General features: G+C 42.9%; 1 protein-coding gene across 2 annotated transcripts in view; it reads right to left on the bottom strand.

The window, feature by feature from the left end:
- USP10 (ubiquitin specific peptidase 10) overlaps nt 1–19,591 on the bottom strand; it is an 864,697-nt gene that overhangs the window by 255,576 nt on the left and 589,530 nt on the right. The window contains exon 11 of one of the 2 annotated variants that reach the window (XM_044082060.1): nt 6,563–6,589. The exons of the other annotated variant lie outside the window; for it this stretch is intronic. Within the exon in view, the coding sequence (XP_043937995.1) occupies nt 6,563–6,589 (27 nt within the window). The remainder of the gene's footprint in view (nt 1–6,562; nt 6,590–19,591) is intronic. 2 annotated transcript variants of the gene reach the window in all.

The raw sequence follows: 19,591 nt of genomic DNA, 5'->3' as shown, positions 1-19,591 counted from the left end.
CCCAGTGTAAATTTCCTATTACTCATCCACTGACCTGGCTGCGCTTAAACTGGGTAATAGACAAACTCAGCTTCATATGGAAGGGTTCCACAGGGGAGACAGTCTCTGGGACACATCTCTTTCACCAACATGTTCTGTTTCAATCACAAACAAAACTCAGGTCCTGAGACCTTGTATTTCTGGTATTCTGACTTATGAATATGTAGGATATTCATAAGTGTGGGATTTGTGGATGCTTTGTAAGCCAGGAAGAGATCAACCCTCAGCAATCTATATGACACTTAGTGGGGGAAAGGATTTTAATGTGCTCTGCATGAGGCAAGTTTTTAATGACTTGTATTCTTTTTGTAAGGAACCTCCACGGTTGCTCTAATGGCTGTATATGACTGGTAAGGTACATACCAAAGGAAGCACTGTATTCAACGACTGGTTTGATAATGGCAGAGTACAGTGGGATTATGACCTCTTTGGATCTGGACACCTTACCCTTACTTATAAGCTGCTCAACATAAAAGGACTTCCTCACCCCTTGTAGCCACATGGTGTTCAAAGGTAAGGCTATGTGCTTACCCAGAAACCTGACCACTGGGTCAACTCTTAGGAGCATATTACCTACATATAAATTAGCTGGGATGGTTGATTTCCCACAGGGTACAAGTATGCATTTCTTAGCACCGATTTTAAAACTATGGCTTTGGTACCATTTGTTAGTCACAGAGATCTTCTTGAAGAATGCTAGTGTCTGCAGGGGAGTTGATGATCATCTGTTAACTTAATAAACCTTCAGCATTTGCCTCCATTTTGGAGAAATGGATGCCAAAAAGGAGCATGCCAGTACCGAGCCCTGGAGAACTCTGCTTGTGACTGGCCTCTTGGTGGAGGTCGCCTCACCTATTTTGGCCTCCAGGGTCCTATCAGTGAGCCAGTTGGCTATCCAACAGGTGATAATAGGATTTGTATCTAAATTAGTGAGCTTGTCTATAATGCCTGAGTGGGTTATTGTATCAAAAGCCTTGGTCAGGTAAGGCAAACTGTGTGCAGTCTTAACTTCATCCAATGCTTTGGTAACCCTAGCAAAAAAGTTCACCAGATTTAAAAGGCACAACCTTCCTTTAACAAAGTCGAAGTGTGATGGGTACAGCGTTTGCAGGTTACTTATATTCTCATTTATCATGTACAAGATGATTCTTTCCAAGGCCTTACATATGAGGCTGGTAAGACTTGTGGACCTGTAGTTACCTGATCAGTGGTTGGACCTCCTTTGTGCAGGGGAAATTACTGTAGCCATCTTCCATTCCTTGGGCACAAAACCTGACAAGTCGACCACAGAGATCCTGTTTTATGCTATTTATTAAACATCCCAGGATGTTACTGGGGCCCACTGATGCAGTGGTTTCGACCTTGAAAAGTGTACTGATGACCTGCTCCCTAGTAATGATTGGAAGGATTGTGGTATTTGGCATTTACTTTGGAATATGGGGGGAGGGGGGAGTGACGGGAGAAATTTGAGCTGACCTGTCAAGCCAAAAGGTTGGCAACTGCCTCCGGTTCAGTGTGGGTGATGGTATTTACATTAAGTTCTGTACACTGTTGTGTAGTTCCCTGAGGTTACAGACATAGCTGTAGAAAGCTTTGTGGTTGTCCTTTGCCTGAGAAGCTATTTTTTCCTCAAATTTAGCCTTTGAAGTATTCATTACCCCTCTCAGCTGCCTATTTAGATTGGTCAGGGGGCTTTTAGTATGTATGGCTTTGTTCTTCCCAGATTTTGTTGTTGTATAACTGAATGATACAGCGATTTCACCAGGGTGTCTTGTTTTGAGTTTGTCTTATTCTTAAGAGTGAGCACAGCTTGCTCTGTACAGCTATCAATGTGGCTGTACAGAGATTTTATAAAGAGCTCAGCATATGTTATGGTACTTACTGGGTTTGGGGGTGCTTGGAATTTACTCAAGGTGTCGCTTAGTAGACACAGGTTAGCTTGGAATAGTTCCTAAAGGTTTTTGGTTTTGCTGGATCCCCAAATTTAATTATTATTTCAAATACCACTGCCTTACAGTCCGATCTGATGAATGAAGACATTACACTGGGTGAGGAACATTGGTCACCCATGTTCAGGAGTACAAGGTGAAGGATGTTTGTACCCGATAGCAGAATGAATGAACTGTTTCAGGATGTTGGTATTAACAAAGTTTAAGAAACACTAGGCTTCTGTAAAAGTGGTACAGAATTCCCAATTTATAGACAGGTCGTTGAGATCCCCCATGAATATCGTATTTGGTTGAACAGTAAAGGACTCTAGTACATAGAGAGAGGTACTTTGGGTTTCCTGGGAAATGAAGAGGGACCTATAGGTTGCAAGGATAAGGTACGAGAGACCCTGTTTATAGCGAGTTGCACATGCACACGTTCCTGTGGGTAATACACTAACTATCCCGGATATGAGGCTGGTTTTAATACAGACATACACTCCTCTAACTTTAGTTCTGTCCTGTGCAGTAGCTGGTCTAAAGGTGTGAAAGGCATTATAACCTTGCATTGCCAGGGTATTCTCCATAACTTTAAACCATGTCTCTGTTACAAGGATGTCTACACTCAACAGGAAGGCTTGCAGAGAGTGGAGATTCTTGCCAAGACTTTTACCATTGAGCAGTTTCACCTTCAGATATTCCTTCATAGGTTCAGTTAAGTCGGTAGGTTTGTCAGTTTGACATTGCCTGAAAAAGACACTACGCAGGTGGAAAAGGTCGTCGTCAATATCCAAAAGCCTTGAGGGGATCAGTGCAGACCATCCCTGACAAAGCAGTGTGGTCCGTAACCATGTCCTCCCAGGCCGTCAAATATTGTAGCCCCCTGGACTGATACCAGAAGCTAAGCCAACTGTTAAAAAGCATTTTCTGTTAGTAATGTAGCATCATCCTTGGAGACGGTAGTAATGCTGCTCAGTGCTAGATTCAAACCTGCCTGAGACACAATCAACACACCTGACCATGCCTCACTTCATATGGTCAAGGGAGGTTATATGTCTCAGGTCATCAACACCCACAAGGCCTATAACAGTCATACTGGTACCTGTGGTTCAACGATCCGAGTGCCTGTATGTCATGACAGATCCTAGATCAGGAAAGGCAGCAAACTATGACACCATCCTTACTCAGTTTGGTTAGGGGGGACATTGTTATTCCTAAATAAATAATTATCAATGATCAGGAAATTTGGCTGCATGCTGGTTTGCCTTAAGGGCTTAGCAGTAGAGGCACTGAATAGTGTTACTACAGCTTAGCAGTAAAGGCGTTGGATAAAGTATTGCTATGTGTAGCTATGGGTGGTATTTTAACGGAATGTTTACATGACGGCCGAGGACCCTTTATTTGACTGCACTGTGCAGGAGGGTCTTAGTGTTTTAGGAAGGTTACCTGCAAGTACCTCTGCATAAGAAGTTTTACATTTAGGGTCTTTTTGTTGTGCAGCACGCGTGGTGTAAGTGTCACTGACAACCTCTATAAGACTAGTTTTGGTTGAATGAGAGAGTTTTTCCTCCAGCGTTCGTCTATTTACACCTCTTGTGTACTTTACCTGTATATTGGGTAGATGCTGGGCTACCCTTAGGTAAAGATCACAGCAACTGTGATTTGGAAGGAGAGCAAATTAATCGAAGAACAACCTTTCTTCATGTGTTTATAACCAGTCATAGCATGCTAGGCTTGAATTTCAACGGTAGCGCACTTCATGATTCCCTTACTCATCTCCGTTACTATTACAATCACACTTTCACTAGACTTAATTCACTTGGCACTTCCATTTTCTCAATTCTACGGTACTCTATTTCACTTACTCTGCACATGTCTAGCAACTTTAACAAGGTTGGTAAATGAAACCAAATCAACCGAAAAAGTAAAATGTAAAAAGTCCTGGACACCACGTAGGTTTAAAAATACTTTATAATTTTCACGAAACACAGAGGATAAGCGCTTTCGTCTAATGACATCTAATGAAGTCTAGTCATTAGACGAAAGCGCTTATCCTCTGTGTTTCGTGAAAATTATAAAGTATTTTTAAACCTACGTGGTGTCCAGGACTTTTTACATTTTACTTTTTCGGTTGATTTAACAAGGTTAGGCCCAGTTTTAGTTAACCAGGGAGGAACACTGAACTGGGTAGACTACTTTCAGAGTCTGCCCGGGAGTATGAACTCAAGGTAAAGAGCTATAACAAAGATTTCAATTATACAATATGTATATAACCAGAGTACGAAACAGGCAACGTCAGAGGTAGGTTCTTCTCAATGTTTATACTGTTTTAGAAAGGCAATATCAACAGAGTAAAACAAGAAATAATGTATTGTGTTAAGAGAGACTAAAGTGTAGAACAAAAATATATACAAACAGCTAGATAAGGTATACAATTAAAATATCTGGAAAAACCTTGACATTTCACAAATGAGAAGTGAGAAATGTCATGCTCAGACTATACAAAATCGCCAGGTACATATGATAAAATAGTAAAGGTGTTGAGTGAGAATGGGGAAATAAGGTGAACGGATGGTGTGCATGAAGAAAGGTTTACTGTGAGCCTAGGAGAAATAGTTAATTATTTAAAGTGGTTTCTACCGCATATAAGCACATGCCTCATCAACTATGCCCCCAAAAGACAGATGTATAACTCATGTAATGTTTGACTTTGATGACAGCCTAAAAAAACAAATGGACACAGTAATTTATTTTAATTTGCTGCTGTCAAACATAAAATAGAGAGTACTTTCTTACCCCTATCTACATAAAACAGCCACCTATATTCACTTGACAATGACTGAAAGTAAGAAAACAGTGATCAAAGTAAAGCATTTCTTTTTGCTGCTCCAAAAAGCTACAACAACCTTTTGTTGTGCACACTTCTGAGGTTTGACTGTGGGGAAAATAAAGAAATTGTTACCATATTGCCATCAGTCAGCCCCCAATCAGGTTACAGTAACACTCTGTGCATAACTTATTTTAAACTAGGTGAAGCCCACTGCAAAGTTTAAGGATGGCATCCCCCATACTAAACACATGTCAAATCTTCCTTACACAGGAGTGGTGTGGGTGCCACCAGGGTCCCCAGAAGTTCAGATAATGCATGCCATGCCCAAGTAAAAAAATGGCTGCTTAAGTGTTCCCTTTACTTGTAGAAACAACTGTGCCTGTACCAACCTTTGATGCAGACTTCTGAGCACTGCTTGTTGAATAAAGCAATGGTAAGAAGGCATACTTATGGTATACATCCACCAGGACTGTGGGCAATGTGCAACTAAACAAGTTTTAACCTAAGTGCACATCTGCTGCCACTGTCCTTCACAAGCCAGGTCTATCACAAGACAGACACACACTGCAAACTTGCCCACATGTAAACTGGAGAAACACCAGCTCATCTACAAGTCTTTGGTTTGTGAAGGAAACCAAACAACGAATATAAAATCCAAAGTGAGACAGGAAGGACATGCAGAATCTGCATAGAATCACCACAGTCCAAGGCCTTAAGAGAACCAAGTGCTATGAGAAAGTAACATTACTAACTCCACACACTGGCAATGATCAGTGGCTTTCAAATACAACCTGCTTTGACCATAAAAAGCTAACTACTTACTGTACATCTCACACTAACATCAGCATTAAAGTGAAACTATGGCTAATTATTACTTTTAGGTACACTGCAATGCCCCTCATGCACTCGTATACCAAAGTAGTAACTATTCAACATTGATTTTATCAAACAGAACACACTGTGTGGCACTGTCAAAGCTAGTCATTTGGTAGTGTAAACACTGGTTTCAGGGTTTTTGTTTACACTGCATAATTCTGATGCGTCACCACAATCATGTGTAAAAATCAGAAAAAGGAGGTTGAAGATGGCAACATTTCTGCCAAGCCAGTTCACAGACAGTTTAATTGTGCTAAAACTAAAACAGGGTCAAGTCACTTATTTAAGACGGCTTCAATACCCATCAATTACAGCCACTTTACTATGTACATACACCTCAGATGTTGGACTGATTTTTTTTAATGTTTACAGCAATGTACTGTTACTTAGCACAAGTGCACATTTGTCCCAAAAAGCCAGATTAATGTCTATTTTAACTTGATCACAACACAAATCCACTGCCATCCATAGCCCCCTTAGCCAGCTATTACAGTACCTTTGCAAAATGTGCAAAGCTCGGGTCTTTGTTGAAAAAATAATGGTCACAGTAATGTATTTCAAATTGGTTTCAAATGTGCATTAAGCCCACAGACATATTAATGACTGTAACCAGAGAAAAAGAAAGCAGGGTAAGTCACTTTTATTCACAGACAACCTCCATGCCCAAAAATGAGTCATTCTGACTGCAGGACTGTGATGAAAAATTATGCTAACAGTAATGTAATGCAACTTTATTTCAAAGTAACCACAATGAAGAATTGCAACTCATTTCAAAAAAACATTTTAGCCTTGCAAAGCCACAATGGTGATTGCTTAACTTAAGCAGAAATCAGGGTCAGTCATTTAAAACCACAGACAGCATTCGTTACCAGCAACTGTATACACTTACTTGACTGCACACACCTCAGATGTCTGACTGTAATAAAAAAATAAATTACAGTTACCATTTTTTTAACTCCTTCACATAAGCACACTACAGCCAGCCGCCCTGCTTCACACAGCTGAGCAAACCCAGAATATTGACTGTTTAACTTAAATGGTAGGGCAAGGCCAGTCACTTTCCTCCCCAGACAGCCACACATCCAGCAACCACAGGGACATTGTGTACACCTCAAATGTCTGAATGTATTGACAATGAATAAAAATAACAATCAAAGTAAATTTATCCAAACTATTATTTTTGAACAGTGACAGAGCCACAAATTAAGGTATTCCAACTTGCTTCACACACACACAAAATCATTGCCACAGATCTCAACCTGATTGCACAAGAATTACTGACAAAAATAAAAAATACTGTGGAATAAAGGTCCAAAACAAACAGATTTCAAATACTGTTCTTACATACTCAAAAAGTTAATGGAATAAAAGGCCTTGCACTGGAATGCATTTTCTGAAGGATATGAATTCTGAAATGCAAATATATGCTGTTATTTAAAGACTATAATCCTCAATGTAAAAAAAACAAACATTTTAAGAGCAGATCAAAAATAAGATACAATTCAGAAGTATCATTGCCTAGTACACTGCACACAATATCCAGTTGCCACCTACCAGGACATCAAAAATATCTAAACCAGTCTGTTACGCTTGAAGTGCTCCCCAAACACAGCATTCCTTGAAGACTCTCAAAGTGCCTACATACTCCTAAACCCTGTAGAGTCACTGTGGTTACTACCTAACAGTGTTTAAAGTTTCTTTCTGCTAGTTTCCACCCCCAAAATCAAGGTAAAGAATCACAGATCTGTGTTCCCGTAATTTACTGTCTAGCTCAAAGGGTGGGACCAAGCAGAAGGCTAAGCACAGTGCAGTGTTTTCCTTATATAAAGCACTCTTCTTTCAACAGGAGGAGTGCTGCAATAAGGATACTTTTAATCAATGAAAAAAAAAGTATGACCCCCCCTCCCCCCAGTAACATATGCCCAAGGCCAATACATGAAAGGCATGGGAAGCTAGACTGACAAGAATATCTCTTACAGTCTCAATATGCCAAAATCTGACGAGCCTCTACAAAGTTTTATTGTAATTAATTTGTTTCCTGGGGTAGAACTCTGTTCAGGATCTGAACATTTTCTGGCTCAGACCAAGTTTAAGTCCAGAGCACAAAATACAGAAAAAGTGGGCAACAGCCCATACTACAGCTTACAAGCAACTTTACACACATACCTTTTTGAACAAGGGACTTTGCTCAAACAGTGCCTTGCACAAGTCGCTATCATTTGTAATAAAAACAGTATAATGACCTATCCACGTGGATAAAGTTTTAACTGGAACAACGCAAACCCCCCTTCTTTAAATGGACAGTCAATCTACTTCCAGAATGGACATGTTTTCTTGCTGTAAAACCCAAGATGCCTATACACATGTAATGGAGAGAGAGAGCCCCCCGCCCCCACCTCCCCATTCAGTTGGTTAAAACAGAAGTTGAAAGGGATGATTTACAGATATAGTGACAACGTACACAAATGAGAGACACTGTCCTAAAGGAAAAATGTACAAAATGATTTGTACATCTGTACATGCAGCACTGAAATCCTTCTGCCTGAGGTTACTGTAACCAGAAAACCTGTTTCTCAAGAAAGAAATTTTAATGTCCACTAAATCAGGCAATTCAAAAGGAAGTAAATTTAACTATTGCAGTAAACACAAATCCCAAGGAGGGCAACAAGAGGTCTTTGTTGCAGTTATAAATAACTACTTTTCAGAAAGGCCACTACAAAAAGGCATGCTGCAACAAAAATGGAAACCAGACACAGTCTGATGAAATGCATCTTCGGAAACATATATGCCAGATTAGACTTTGATACTGTTTAGAGCAATTCAACATACTTGGAAACTGGGCAGCCAAATAGTTGAATCTTTTCCATTTCTGAAAATGAGACTTGTGGCATTAGGTTTCAACTTCCTTTAACATGTTTTAAGCTGAACTAGAGAAGTACTGAGACTACATTTCTACTTTCCAAGATTAAAGATGCAGGCTTGAAGATGGTTTTTACTACACTTCTGACAAATACCACAAGACTAATTTTTGTGTCAGTGTGGTTTGTTTTCATTTATATAACAAGTGAGGTTTAATAAAGATGTTTTTTGTTTAACAAAAAAAAAAAAAGACAGGAATTCAATAATTTAAGCAATATTGCTTAGGTTATATGATCTATAGCAATATACACGAGATATAATGTTTGTTATGTTAATGTAATTTGATCACTTTTAAAGTACTGTAAATTTACCTTTATCATAAGTGATAATTCAATAAAGATGTTTGGGGAAAAAAGCACCAGGTGCAGAATGCTTCGTCAGGAATGGCTACCACAAGCACCCTCAATCAATTTAAATGAAAAACAGACATCCTTTTAGTCAGCAGAAATTACGATTATGACTACTAAGATGACCATTCTCTCACTTTTCTTAAAAACAGGCAGTGCCATGTGAACAAAACAGTTACACAACTCCATCATAAAACCAGTGTTTGGCAGTTCTCAGGCACCAAGAAAAAAAGTACAGTCCACAAAGTTTGTTTTAAATGGTACTCACCCCATCTATGTCCCTACTTGCACAGGAATGTGACAACTTTTGAAACCAGCCAAACCAAGGAGAATCAGAAGGTAAATAAATCCAAGTATAAAGATAGAATAGCTGGGTAAAATCTTACCATAACCATAGATGTCCTTCTCTTCCATGTTGCAGTATTCTTTTTTTTTTTTTCCATGTTGCAGTATTCTAGTTGTGGGATTTTCTGCCCTCAGGCAACTTGTACGTCTGCTCATATACAAAAGCTTCAGCTTGGCTGTTGCAGCGTGCGTGGGACGTCTGAAGTAAGGCCATATACCAGAAGCCTTAAATGTGACATCTGCACGCACAATCCTCAAATCTTGAAGGCCAGCAGGTAGAGAAGAAGGCCCAGCAGGAGGAATGCCAGTGAGGACAAGTGTGTGGCCTTGGTGTCATTCAGTAGCTTAGGTGGATCCAGGACTTAGTTGGGACTGAAGGAGAAAGTATAGGGGGTAATGGTGGGTGGGAAGGGGTACTGCAACATGGAAGAGAAGGACATCTATGGTTATGGTAAGCTTTTACCCAACTACTTTATGTCCTTATATTCCTATGTTGCAGTATTCTAGTTGTGGGAGAGTATCACAGCTTGGATGTGTGAAAGGGAGGTGGATGCTGAAGAGGATTCTGCAAAGCCCTGTAGGATGGCCCTGGCCAATCCAGCCCTAGCTCTGGAAACTTGGTCCAGTTTGTAATGTTTGGTGAAAGTGTGGATAGTGGACCATGTGGCCGCTTCCATATTGGATGCTGTGTCCAGACCTATCATGAAGGCCTTGGAAGTGGCCACAGCCCTAGTGGAATGGGCCGTTACTCTCGTTGCTTTTTTATTTCCATGGTGAGAGTAAGAGAGACAAATAGTTTTCCTGATCCAGCAAGCGATGGTTTGTTTGGAGACTGCCTTGCCCAGAGCTCTGGGGAGAAATGAGACAGAGCTGCTTAAATTTCCTAATGGTTTTGCTTTTGTCCAGGTACAATCTAAGTTGCCTGTGCACATCCAAGGAGTGCAGTATCCTCTCCCCTTCATTAGTGGGCGAGGGAAAGAAAGTGGGTAAGTGGAGAGATTGGTTTACAGACAAGTCATTGACCACCTTGGGCATAAAGGAGGGAGCAGTTCACAGGGTGACTGTCTTTGTGGAGGGTGGTGTATAGGGAGGTCAGGCCATTAAGGCCTGCAACTCTGAAACCCTTCTGGCTGAAGTGACAGCCACCAGCAAGACAGTTTTCCATGTACACACCTGTAAGGAAGAAGAACCAGCCAGTTAGAAAGGGTGCTGGGTTAGTTTTTCCAGGATGTAGTTGAGGTCCCAGGGTGTAGGGATAGGTTTCATTGGTAGCCCCATGTGTAAGACCCCTTTAAGGAAGAGCTTAACGTCGAGCCTGGCTAGCCCTTCCCTTGTCCAGACACCACTTAATAAATCTTCTCCAATTAGCTGGGTAAGATTTTCTGGTAGTAGGTTTCCTTGCCTCCCTCAGGACAGAAAGCACGTCCTGTAAGTAGTGGCGTCAGAAAGGGATCAAAAGTTTTATCACCCACAGAGTCAGGGATAACATCTGCAAGTGTGGATGAAGGAGAGTTCCTTTGTCTTGTGTCAGTAGGTCCACCTTGTAGGGTAACTTGTAGTGATTGCCCTTGGCTAGATTGAGAAGTAGGGGGAACCAGTGCTGCCTTGACGAGTAGGGTGTAACTAACAAGATTTCTGGTTTGTCCTTCTGTATTTTCAGGAGGACTTTCTGAATCACTGGAAGGGGGGGCATAAAGAAACTTCCCCTCCCAAGAGATGCTGAAAGTGTCCATTCTCCATGCTAGAGGGGAGTGTATCTTTGAGCAGAAGATCTGAGGCTGCCTGTTCTGGGGGGAAGGAAACAGGTCTATTTGTGGAGCACCCCACCAGAGGACAATGTCGAGGTAGACCCCCCCCCCCGTCCATCATCCATTCGTGCTGTGGAGAGGAGGTACTGCTTGAGAGGTCTGCTTGCTTGTTGTCCTGCGAGGGGATGTAGGTCGCCTGCAGGACAATGTTGTGGCGAGAGGCTAGGTCCCATATCAGCAGGGTCAGCCTGCACTGCTGGTAGGCCTTTGTTCCTCCGTGTTTGTTGAGGTACCACATAACCGTGGTGTTGTCGGTCACTATCCAGAGCACCCCTGAGACCAGAAGGGGAATAAAGGTCTTTAAAGCTAGGAAAACTGGTGTCATTTCCCTGATATCGATGTGCTTGCTCTGTAGTGAAGAGTACCAGTTTCCTGGACCCTGTAAAATGCCAGAGTTGCACCCCAAACTGAATCTGAGGCATCTGTATGCACTGTTTGGGTTGGGGTGGATGGTTGCAGTGGAAGTCTTGGGTTTAGTTGGACTTGCTGGATCCACCAGCTGATTTCTGTCTTTAGACAGCGAAGGAGGGGAATATCCTGTTCTAAGTGATGTAGGTGTTGGGACCAAATGTTTTTGAGGTACCACTGTAGTTTGCGCATATGCATTCTGCCCAGTGATAGCATGGGGATGGTTGCTGCTATTAAGCCCAGGAGACGCAGGAATTGCCTTGCCATCACAGGAGGGTTTCCTGGAAGTGGGAAGTCAGGGATAGAACCTTGTCCGTGGGAGAAAGGCCTTAATTTTGTCCATCCTGATTTTGCAGCCTAGGAAAATCTTGTCCTGGCCTGGGTTCGAGGACAACTTTGGGAGGTTGATGGTAAACTCTAGATTTTACAGAAGGGACATGGTGAAGTGCAGATGTCTTGAGAGGGTATCTTTGGACTCTGCTAGCATTAGGATGTCATCTAGATATGGGTAAATCTGGATTCCCTGCGTTCTGCAGAAGGCAATTGCTGGGGCTAGGCACTTTGTAAAGACTCAATGGGCAGTGGATAAACCAAAGGGCAAGGCAGTAAATTGGAAATGAGAGAAAGGTCCAGAGTACTGTAACAAAGTAGTTAGGTCAGTGAAATCCCTGAAAGGGTTGTCTAGGCTGAGGAGGTGGTGCAGTAGGTCTTGATGTGGTAGGTCTTCTTACCCCTCTTCTAGATTTGGAAGAGGGGGCAGTTGCCTGAGAAGGGTTGTGCCTTGCAAAAGTGGTTTAAAAAGGGTAGTTCCTGTAATACTTGGGAAAGGGGGAAACCAGGAGATGCTTGATGTCCTGTAATTTTTTACTTTTTTCCTGCAGATTTTTCAAGAGATCTGCAGATTGTTTTCCAAAGAGAAATTTGTGATCCAGGGGGGCAGCCAAGATTTTGGACTTGAAGTTTTCAGTAAGATTCTGAAGTCTTAGCCAGGAGTATCTCCTGAGGGCAGAAGCAGATGCTGCAGAGCGGGGCAGATGCTTCTGCAGCATTGCAGCTACATCTGATTAAATGCCTGGCTACTTGCTGAGCCAAGGACAGTTTGGAGGCCATGTCAGCCTTAATGGGACTGTCAGGCATAGAAGCCAGCATGAAGGAGGCTTGAGACACTAAGTCTAGAGCATACTTAGTCATGTGGGTTTGATAATTTATGGCTCTGAATGCCAAAGTAGAGGATGTGTATACCTTCTTTCCCATCCTATCCATATATTCGCTTTCTTTATCACTGGGTAGGAAAGGAGGTGGAAGGCAGTAGTCTAGACTGTTTATCAGGAGTAGTGCCAATAACAGCTGGGTCTGCCAAGGGAGGTTTAGCTAGGAATTTTTGCTCCTCTGGCACTTTATAGAAGTAGTCAGAGCGGTTGGGGGATGGAGGCTGGGAGTCTGGGACCTTAGAAGCTGAATTAAAGGCATCCAAATAAGCACGAAGCATCAGAGGGACAGCTGAGGGGGAGGGTGATTCCACCTGAAGCAGCTCAAAGTACCTCTTTTGGGTGTCAGTCATTTGAGAAGTATCCCATTTGAAGTAATTTTTCATCTTGGTGATGCCTCACCAAAGGTAATATCGTCAGGGGGAGAATCCCCTTCCACAGATTCTTCATCAGGGGAATAATACTCCTGGAAGAAGCAATTCGAGAGGTATATAAAATGGAGTCCTCTGAGGAAGAAAAGGAAGAATCATGCTCTTCCTCCCTAACTTGGGAGGTCATGGGTGGGAGAGAAGAGGCAGAAGCAGGCCTAGGGCTCAATAAAGTCAGAGTAGAAGGGGCTGAGGCTGAAGGCCTAAGAGCCATGAAGGCCTGCATGAGAGAGGAAGTAAAATCCTGCCAATCTGGTATGGTTTCTGGAGAAGAGGAGGTATGCTTGGTTTTTTGTTTCTTTTTGGCCAGGGTGGAGGTAGGAACCAGCCTGGCATCAGATTTTGAAGACAACATTTCCGAAGACTGGATCCCGGTCGGTGGTACCATAGAAACTGGTTCCTCCTAGACATTGACGGTAGTTGGTGTCTGGGCAAGCTCCGAGGACATGCTGGTTGTCGGCTGTGCAACGGCTTCCACAAGGGTCATCGGTGAAGTCGACGGAACCGCAGAGCACTCCAACTCCTAGATCAGCAGTTGGGGCGTCGAGAAGCGGAGCGGCAGACGAGGAAGAACTAGGAATCTTGCCCTTCTTCCGCTGAGGTTTGGGTTCGGCCTTTGATGCGGGATCCATTCTAAGGGCTAACCGTTTTAGGAGCTGGGTTTCTAGGTAAAGGTTTAAAGCAAAAAGATGGTTGTGTAGGGGCTTTGGCTCAAATGATTGACAAATTGAGCAGGAGGAATGGTCGTGCTCCCGGCCTACGCAAAACACACACCTACCATTGGTGTCTTTATGGGTTACCTGGCGCCCACATTGGCACTTTCCCTTTTTACCTGACATCAGCTAAAGGCTACAACAACTAAGCCGAAGCAATAACAATCAGCAAGACAAGACAAATAGAAACCCAACGGGTTACTTAGCTTTATTGATGCGACAACTGTGAAGGAGCGATCGTACGATGCATAGGTCATCTGCGGCTGAAAAGTTCTGAGGATTGCGCGTGCAGACGTCAAATTTAAGGCCCCTGGTTTATGGCCTTATGTCTGACATCCCACATACGCTGCAACAGCCAAGCTGAAGCTTTTGTATAGGAGCCAGCAGGAGCCGCCTGAGGGCAGGAAATCCCACAATTAGAATACTGCATTATAGGAATAGAATGACATTTGTTACAAACCCCACACACTGCTGAAGGGCTGATATTGAATTTTCACTTTTACTCAGTGAATCATTAACCATCTTAGTTTAAGAATGAGATTTACTATAAATTTCAAGTGACCGCAAATAAGTGTTACAGAACCACAATTTCAAATCACAAGTAACCTACACTCACCTATGACAATCTTCTGCTAACAAACAAGTTGTGTGGGTAAATTACCACAACAATACATATTTGATTACAGTCACTACTGCAGTCATAACATAAGGGATAAATGTCACATGCTGAGCCCAACATCTAGACAGAACTTCAGAGAAGAGCTCTCTTTCGCCATGGTGAAGCTGACAATCACATTTCAGAGGTCTTCACTTAACTGGTACGTCAGGCGGCCATCTTTGACACTTTTGTGCTCCTTATCAGACCAGTGCCAAGCCTAAATAATCTGAAAGAAGAAGGGAATGTGATTTGAAGAATCTAAGCCCTCCTTGGCAAGCTGAACAAGAAGCAAATAACAGAAGAATAAGAATAACGATTCTGAGATGGTGTCACGACTGCAAGAGCAAAGTACAGGGGGCTGGAGGGTGGGTAACTAGGACTGCAACAGTGAATACACTCGAACATCTACATTTATGGTAATTGTACGCAACTGTACTATGTTCTTCGTGTTTCACCGTTGCAGTCATTACATTTGGGTAATCTGCTGGCAGGTTGTCCTCAGTTGGCCTGATTAACAAATTCTTGGGACCTGCGTCGGTTGCTGTCCCTTCCTCCATGACGTCAGGGATACAAAACATGCAGCCGACGCCATTACATCAGTTTTTCTTGCCTCAGATGTCAGTTGCCCCCCAAATGGGGAGCAAAAAAAAAAAAAAAAAAAAATATATATATATATATATATATATATATATATATGCGTGTTTATATAATTTAACACACAAAAAATATACCTCCAAACAAAAACAAATACACCAAAAAGGCTTTTAAGCATAGTAAAAGAAAGGAGAGGTATATTAAGAGAAAAAACAGGGGGCTGGAGGGTGGGTAACCAGGACTGCAACAGTGAATACACTCGAACATCTACATTTATGTTAAGTGTACACAACTGTACTATGTTCTTCGTGTTTCACTGTTGCAGTCATTACATTTGGGTAGAATCCCAAAGCTATGGTTGGGAGGATGGATTTATACAGCATTAGGAGCAGCTATAAGGCCCTGCAGGACAGCAGTGGCAAAGCCAGCTCTGGATTTAGAGAAGAGAAGTAGATGGTAATGTTTGGTGAACGTATGAACTGAGCTTCAGGTAGCAGCTTCTAGAATGTCTCTGGTAGGAACCCCTCTGAGAAAGGCTGCAGAAGTAGATGCAGCCCTGGTGGAATGAGATCAGATTCCATTGGGGATAGGTTTACCATGGTGCATATAGCAGAAACGAATACAATGGCTTATCCATTTGGAAATAGTCTGCTTTGAAACAGCCTTTCCCTCTGCCCCTGCAGCAAATGCCAGCAACAGTGGTTTAGATTTTCTTAGAGATTTTGTCCTAAGTAGAATCTAAGTTGTCTGTGTACATCCAATGAATGCAGAATCTGCTCACCCTTGTTCTGTGGATTGGGCAAGAAAGTTGGCAGATGAATGGTCTGATTAAGTAGCAGCTGGCTCAAAAGGAGGGAGAATGAGCTTCTCCAAAACAAAATTGAGATCCCATGCAGGAGTTGGCGCTCTCCTGGGAGGTCTTACATTTTTGGCCCCTCTGAGATACTGCTTTAGCAGAGGATGAGAGAAGAGGGGAGGTTCTATGTTGTAATTAGCTGAAATGGTAGAGCAATAGATTTTTATGGAAGAAAAAGGCCCTTGTGAAGCATCTCAGTTAAATACTTCAGAATCTGAGAAATATTGGGCATTGCTCTGCTTATTCCTTGTGACTGGTTCCAGGCACAGAATCTTTTCCATTTGTCAGCATAAGATTTTCTAGTACTAGGCCTTCTAGCCTCCAAAATGACATTCATCACAGGTTTGCTGAGAGATATCAAGGGTGAAATTAGTTGATTAGCCAAGCTGCAAGATTCAAAGTTTGGAGCGGAGTGTGCAGAATTTGGTAGTTCTGCTGAGATACTAGGTAAGGTGTCTGAGGCAGGTGCCACAGAAGAAGGTGTGACACATTACACAGGAGTGGATACCAGTGTTGGCGAGGCCAGTCTGGGGCAATCAGAATAATCTTTGGCTTGTCCTGTCTGACTTTTAGTAGGACTTTGGAGAGCAGAGGCAGAGGGGGGAAAAGCATAGACTGATAGGTTTTTCCAGCTGAATGATAGAGCATCCACTTTCCAAGCTTTTTTGTGATGACTCCTTGTGCAGAATTTGTCCAACTGATAGTTCTGGGGTGAGGAAAAAAGATCCATGTCTGGGCTCCCCCATTTGCATGTCAACATGTTGAAAACTTGTGGTTCCAGTTTCCATTCATGTGGGTCCATAAGATTTCTGCTTAGTTCGTCTGCCAGAGTATTTAGCTTTCCTGGCAGGAATTGAGCTTGTAGCTGTACTTGATAAGTCAAGGCCGTGCTCCACAATGTCATGGCTAGTCTGCAAAGGGGGTAAGAATGAGTACCCCCCTGCTTGTTTATGTACCACAACTGTGGCGTTGTCTGTCTTTATCATTAGTTGTCCTGGATGAAGGTAGTCCTTTGTCAGAGCAATCTGTACAGCTAGCATCTCTTTCTGATTGATATGTAGGTGCATTTGATTTGGGCTCCATTTGCCCGAAATGCAATTTCCTGCCAGATGCACCCCCCCCAAGCATAGTCTGATGCATCTGTAGTTAGGGTTTAGGCGTCAGGGAGTGGAGTGAATGACAGTCCCTTGTTTTGGTGGCAGGCTTCTGCCCACCATAGGAACTCTAGTTGCAGGCAATGTATAATAGGAATTATTGTTTCCAGGCTGTGACAATGTTGACTCCATAAACTTTTTAACTACCACTGAAGTTTCCTCATACGCAGTCTTGCATACGAAATTAGAAGAATGCAGGAGGCCAAGAAAGTACAGTTGTGTACACTTACCAGGGCAACCTGCCAGCAGGATTACCCAAATGTAATGACTAACAGTGAAACACGAAGAACATCCCCCAAGGCTTGCAGAATTTGCCTTGCAGACAGCAGGGTTTTTGTGAAGTAAGTCACCAATTGAATTTTCTGTTCTGGTGTAAGGTAAGTCATCTGAGCAGTTGTATTCAGGCTTGCACCCAGGAATGTAATTTTTTGAGAGGGTACCAGTTGTGATTTCTTTTCGTTTATGGTGTACCCTAGACAAGTTAGAACCCTTTTTACAAATGCCAGATGCTTTAGAAGAATGTCCTTGTTCTCTACCTGAATTAGACAATCGTCCAGGTATGGATATATTTGAATATTTCTTTGCCTGCAAAATGCAATTACTGGAACCAGGCACTTTGTGAAGACCCTGGGTGCAGTAGATAAGCCAAAGGGCAGTGCAGAGAACTGGTAATGCATGTAGCCTGCTTTGAAGCGGAGGTATCTTCTGCAAGATTCCCTGATTGGTTCATAGGTTGGTACTAGGCTATCAGCCCTAGGGCCTATACAAGCCTAGCCATAACAATTCCCTGGCTATTTCTTCCCACATTATTTACTTTCCTGGACCCCTGTCTAGCAGGGCGACTGACGTGATCCCTGGGGTGAATTTCCTTTCTCCCATCCAATCATCAAGGTTCCTCTTGAAGAGGTCCAAAGAGGCACTCTGCTTGACATGTATGGGCAATCTATTCCAGAGTCTGGGGAGTCTCTGGGTCAGGAACCTATCCCTCCAGCATGTTTTGTTTATTGTGATGACAAGGTTTAGATCCCTGGAGCGTGTAGCTCTGAGGGATTGGGATTTCTTTAAGTGTAGCATGTCCAACAGCTCTGGGTTTGACATGGCCTTGTATGTTAAGCAGAGATCGCCTCTGAGTAGACGATATGCGACAGAGTATAGCTGGAGTTTTTAAGGCGGTCAGCGAGGGCATCTGCTTTAGGCCTGTGATTCTTTTAGTGAGGTATTTCTGAGGCCTTTCCAGTTGTTGCAGATGTCTTGAGAGGTACATACCAAATGGGGCGTTGTATTCTATAATGGGTCTAATGAGGGATGAGTACAGTGGGACAATGACCTCCTTTTTCTGGATGAAAAGCCCTTCGTGATGAGGTGTGCCACATAGAAGGATTTCCTGACTGTTGTGGCGATGTGGTTATCGAAGATGAGACCACTGTCCACCTGTGTCCCTAAGTCTCTTATCACACTTTCTGTGTTTAGTGTACTGCCACCTATATGGTAATTCATGGATACATGTTTTTCCCAAAGGGATAACAATACATTTCTTGGCATTGAGCTTGAGCCCATGGCTCTGGCACCAAGCATCTGTTTCTGTAAGGCCCTTTTGTAGAGTATCCACATCATTTGGGATCAATAATGTTCAATAATGGCTCCCAGTTTGCAGTCATCTGCAAACTTTGTTAGCCAGAGTCCCTTAGTGTTGACCTGTACTTCAGAGAAGTAGATGCCAAACAAGAGCGCCCCAGGACTGAACCCTGAGGTGCTCCACTTGTCACTTGTCTGGAGCTGGATTTGGAGTCGGCTACTTTTACAGTGTGGGTTCTATCAGTAAGCCATTTAGCAACCCATTGGGTGACATAGGGATTAATGCCCAACTTAGTAAGTTTATCTATGATTCCAGAGTGGGGGATGGTGTCAAAGGCCTTGGCAAGGTCTAGATAGGCTGTGTGGACCACCTTACCCTTGTCCATGGCTCTGGAGACTGATTCAAAGAAGTCAATCAGGTTCAGGAGACAAGATCGGCCCTTCACAAACCCAAACTGGGTGGGGTCCAGTGTTTGAAGGTTGCCAATGTCTTTGTTTATAAGTTCCATGATAATACGCTCCATGGCCTTGCAGATAAGGCTTGTCAGACTGATGGGACGGTAGTTTCCGGGATCCAAGGTGGATCCCCCCCCTTGTGGATTGGGATAACTGTAGCTCTGCGCCACTCAGTGGGCACAAAACCTGAGGTGAGGCTATGATTAAACATGACACTTAGGTGAGGTGCCAGTTCATATTGTAGTTCATGTAGTACACAGCCCGGGATGTCATCTGGTCCCATGGATGCTGTATTCTTGGCTTTAGAGAGTGCGTTTTGTACCTGTGTGGCCGTTATTACTGGAATTTGGCAATCTTCCGGTATTGAGATGGGCCATTTAGGGGGTGAGAGGGAGGTGAAGTTGGCATTGAATCGATCTGCCAGGATATTGGCAATATCCTTTGGATCA

This window comes from Protopterus annectens, chromosome 8.part1 (assembly GCF_019279795.1).
Source record: "Protopterus annectens isolate FY-2018-M chromosome 8.part1, PAN1.0, whole genome shotgun sequence".
Taxonomy (NCBI): domain Eukaryota; kingdom Metazoa; phylum Chordata; order Ceratodontiformes; family Protopteridae; genus Protopterus; species Protopterus annectens.
This window is presented reverse-complemented; position numbering and strand designations above follow the sequence as displayed.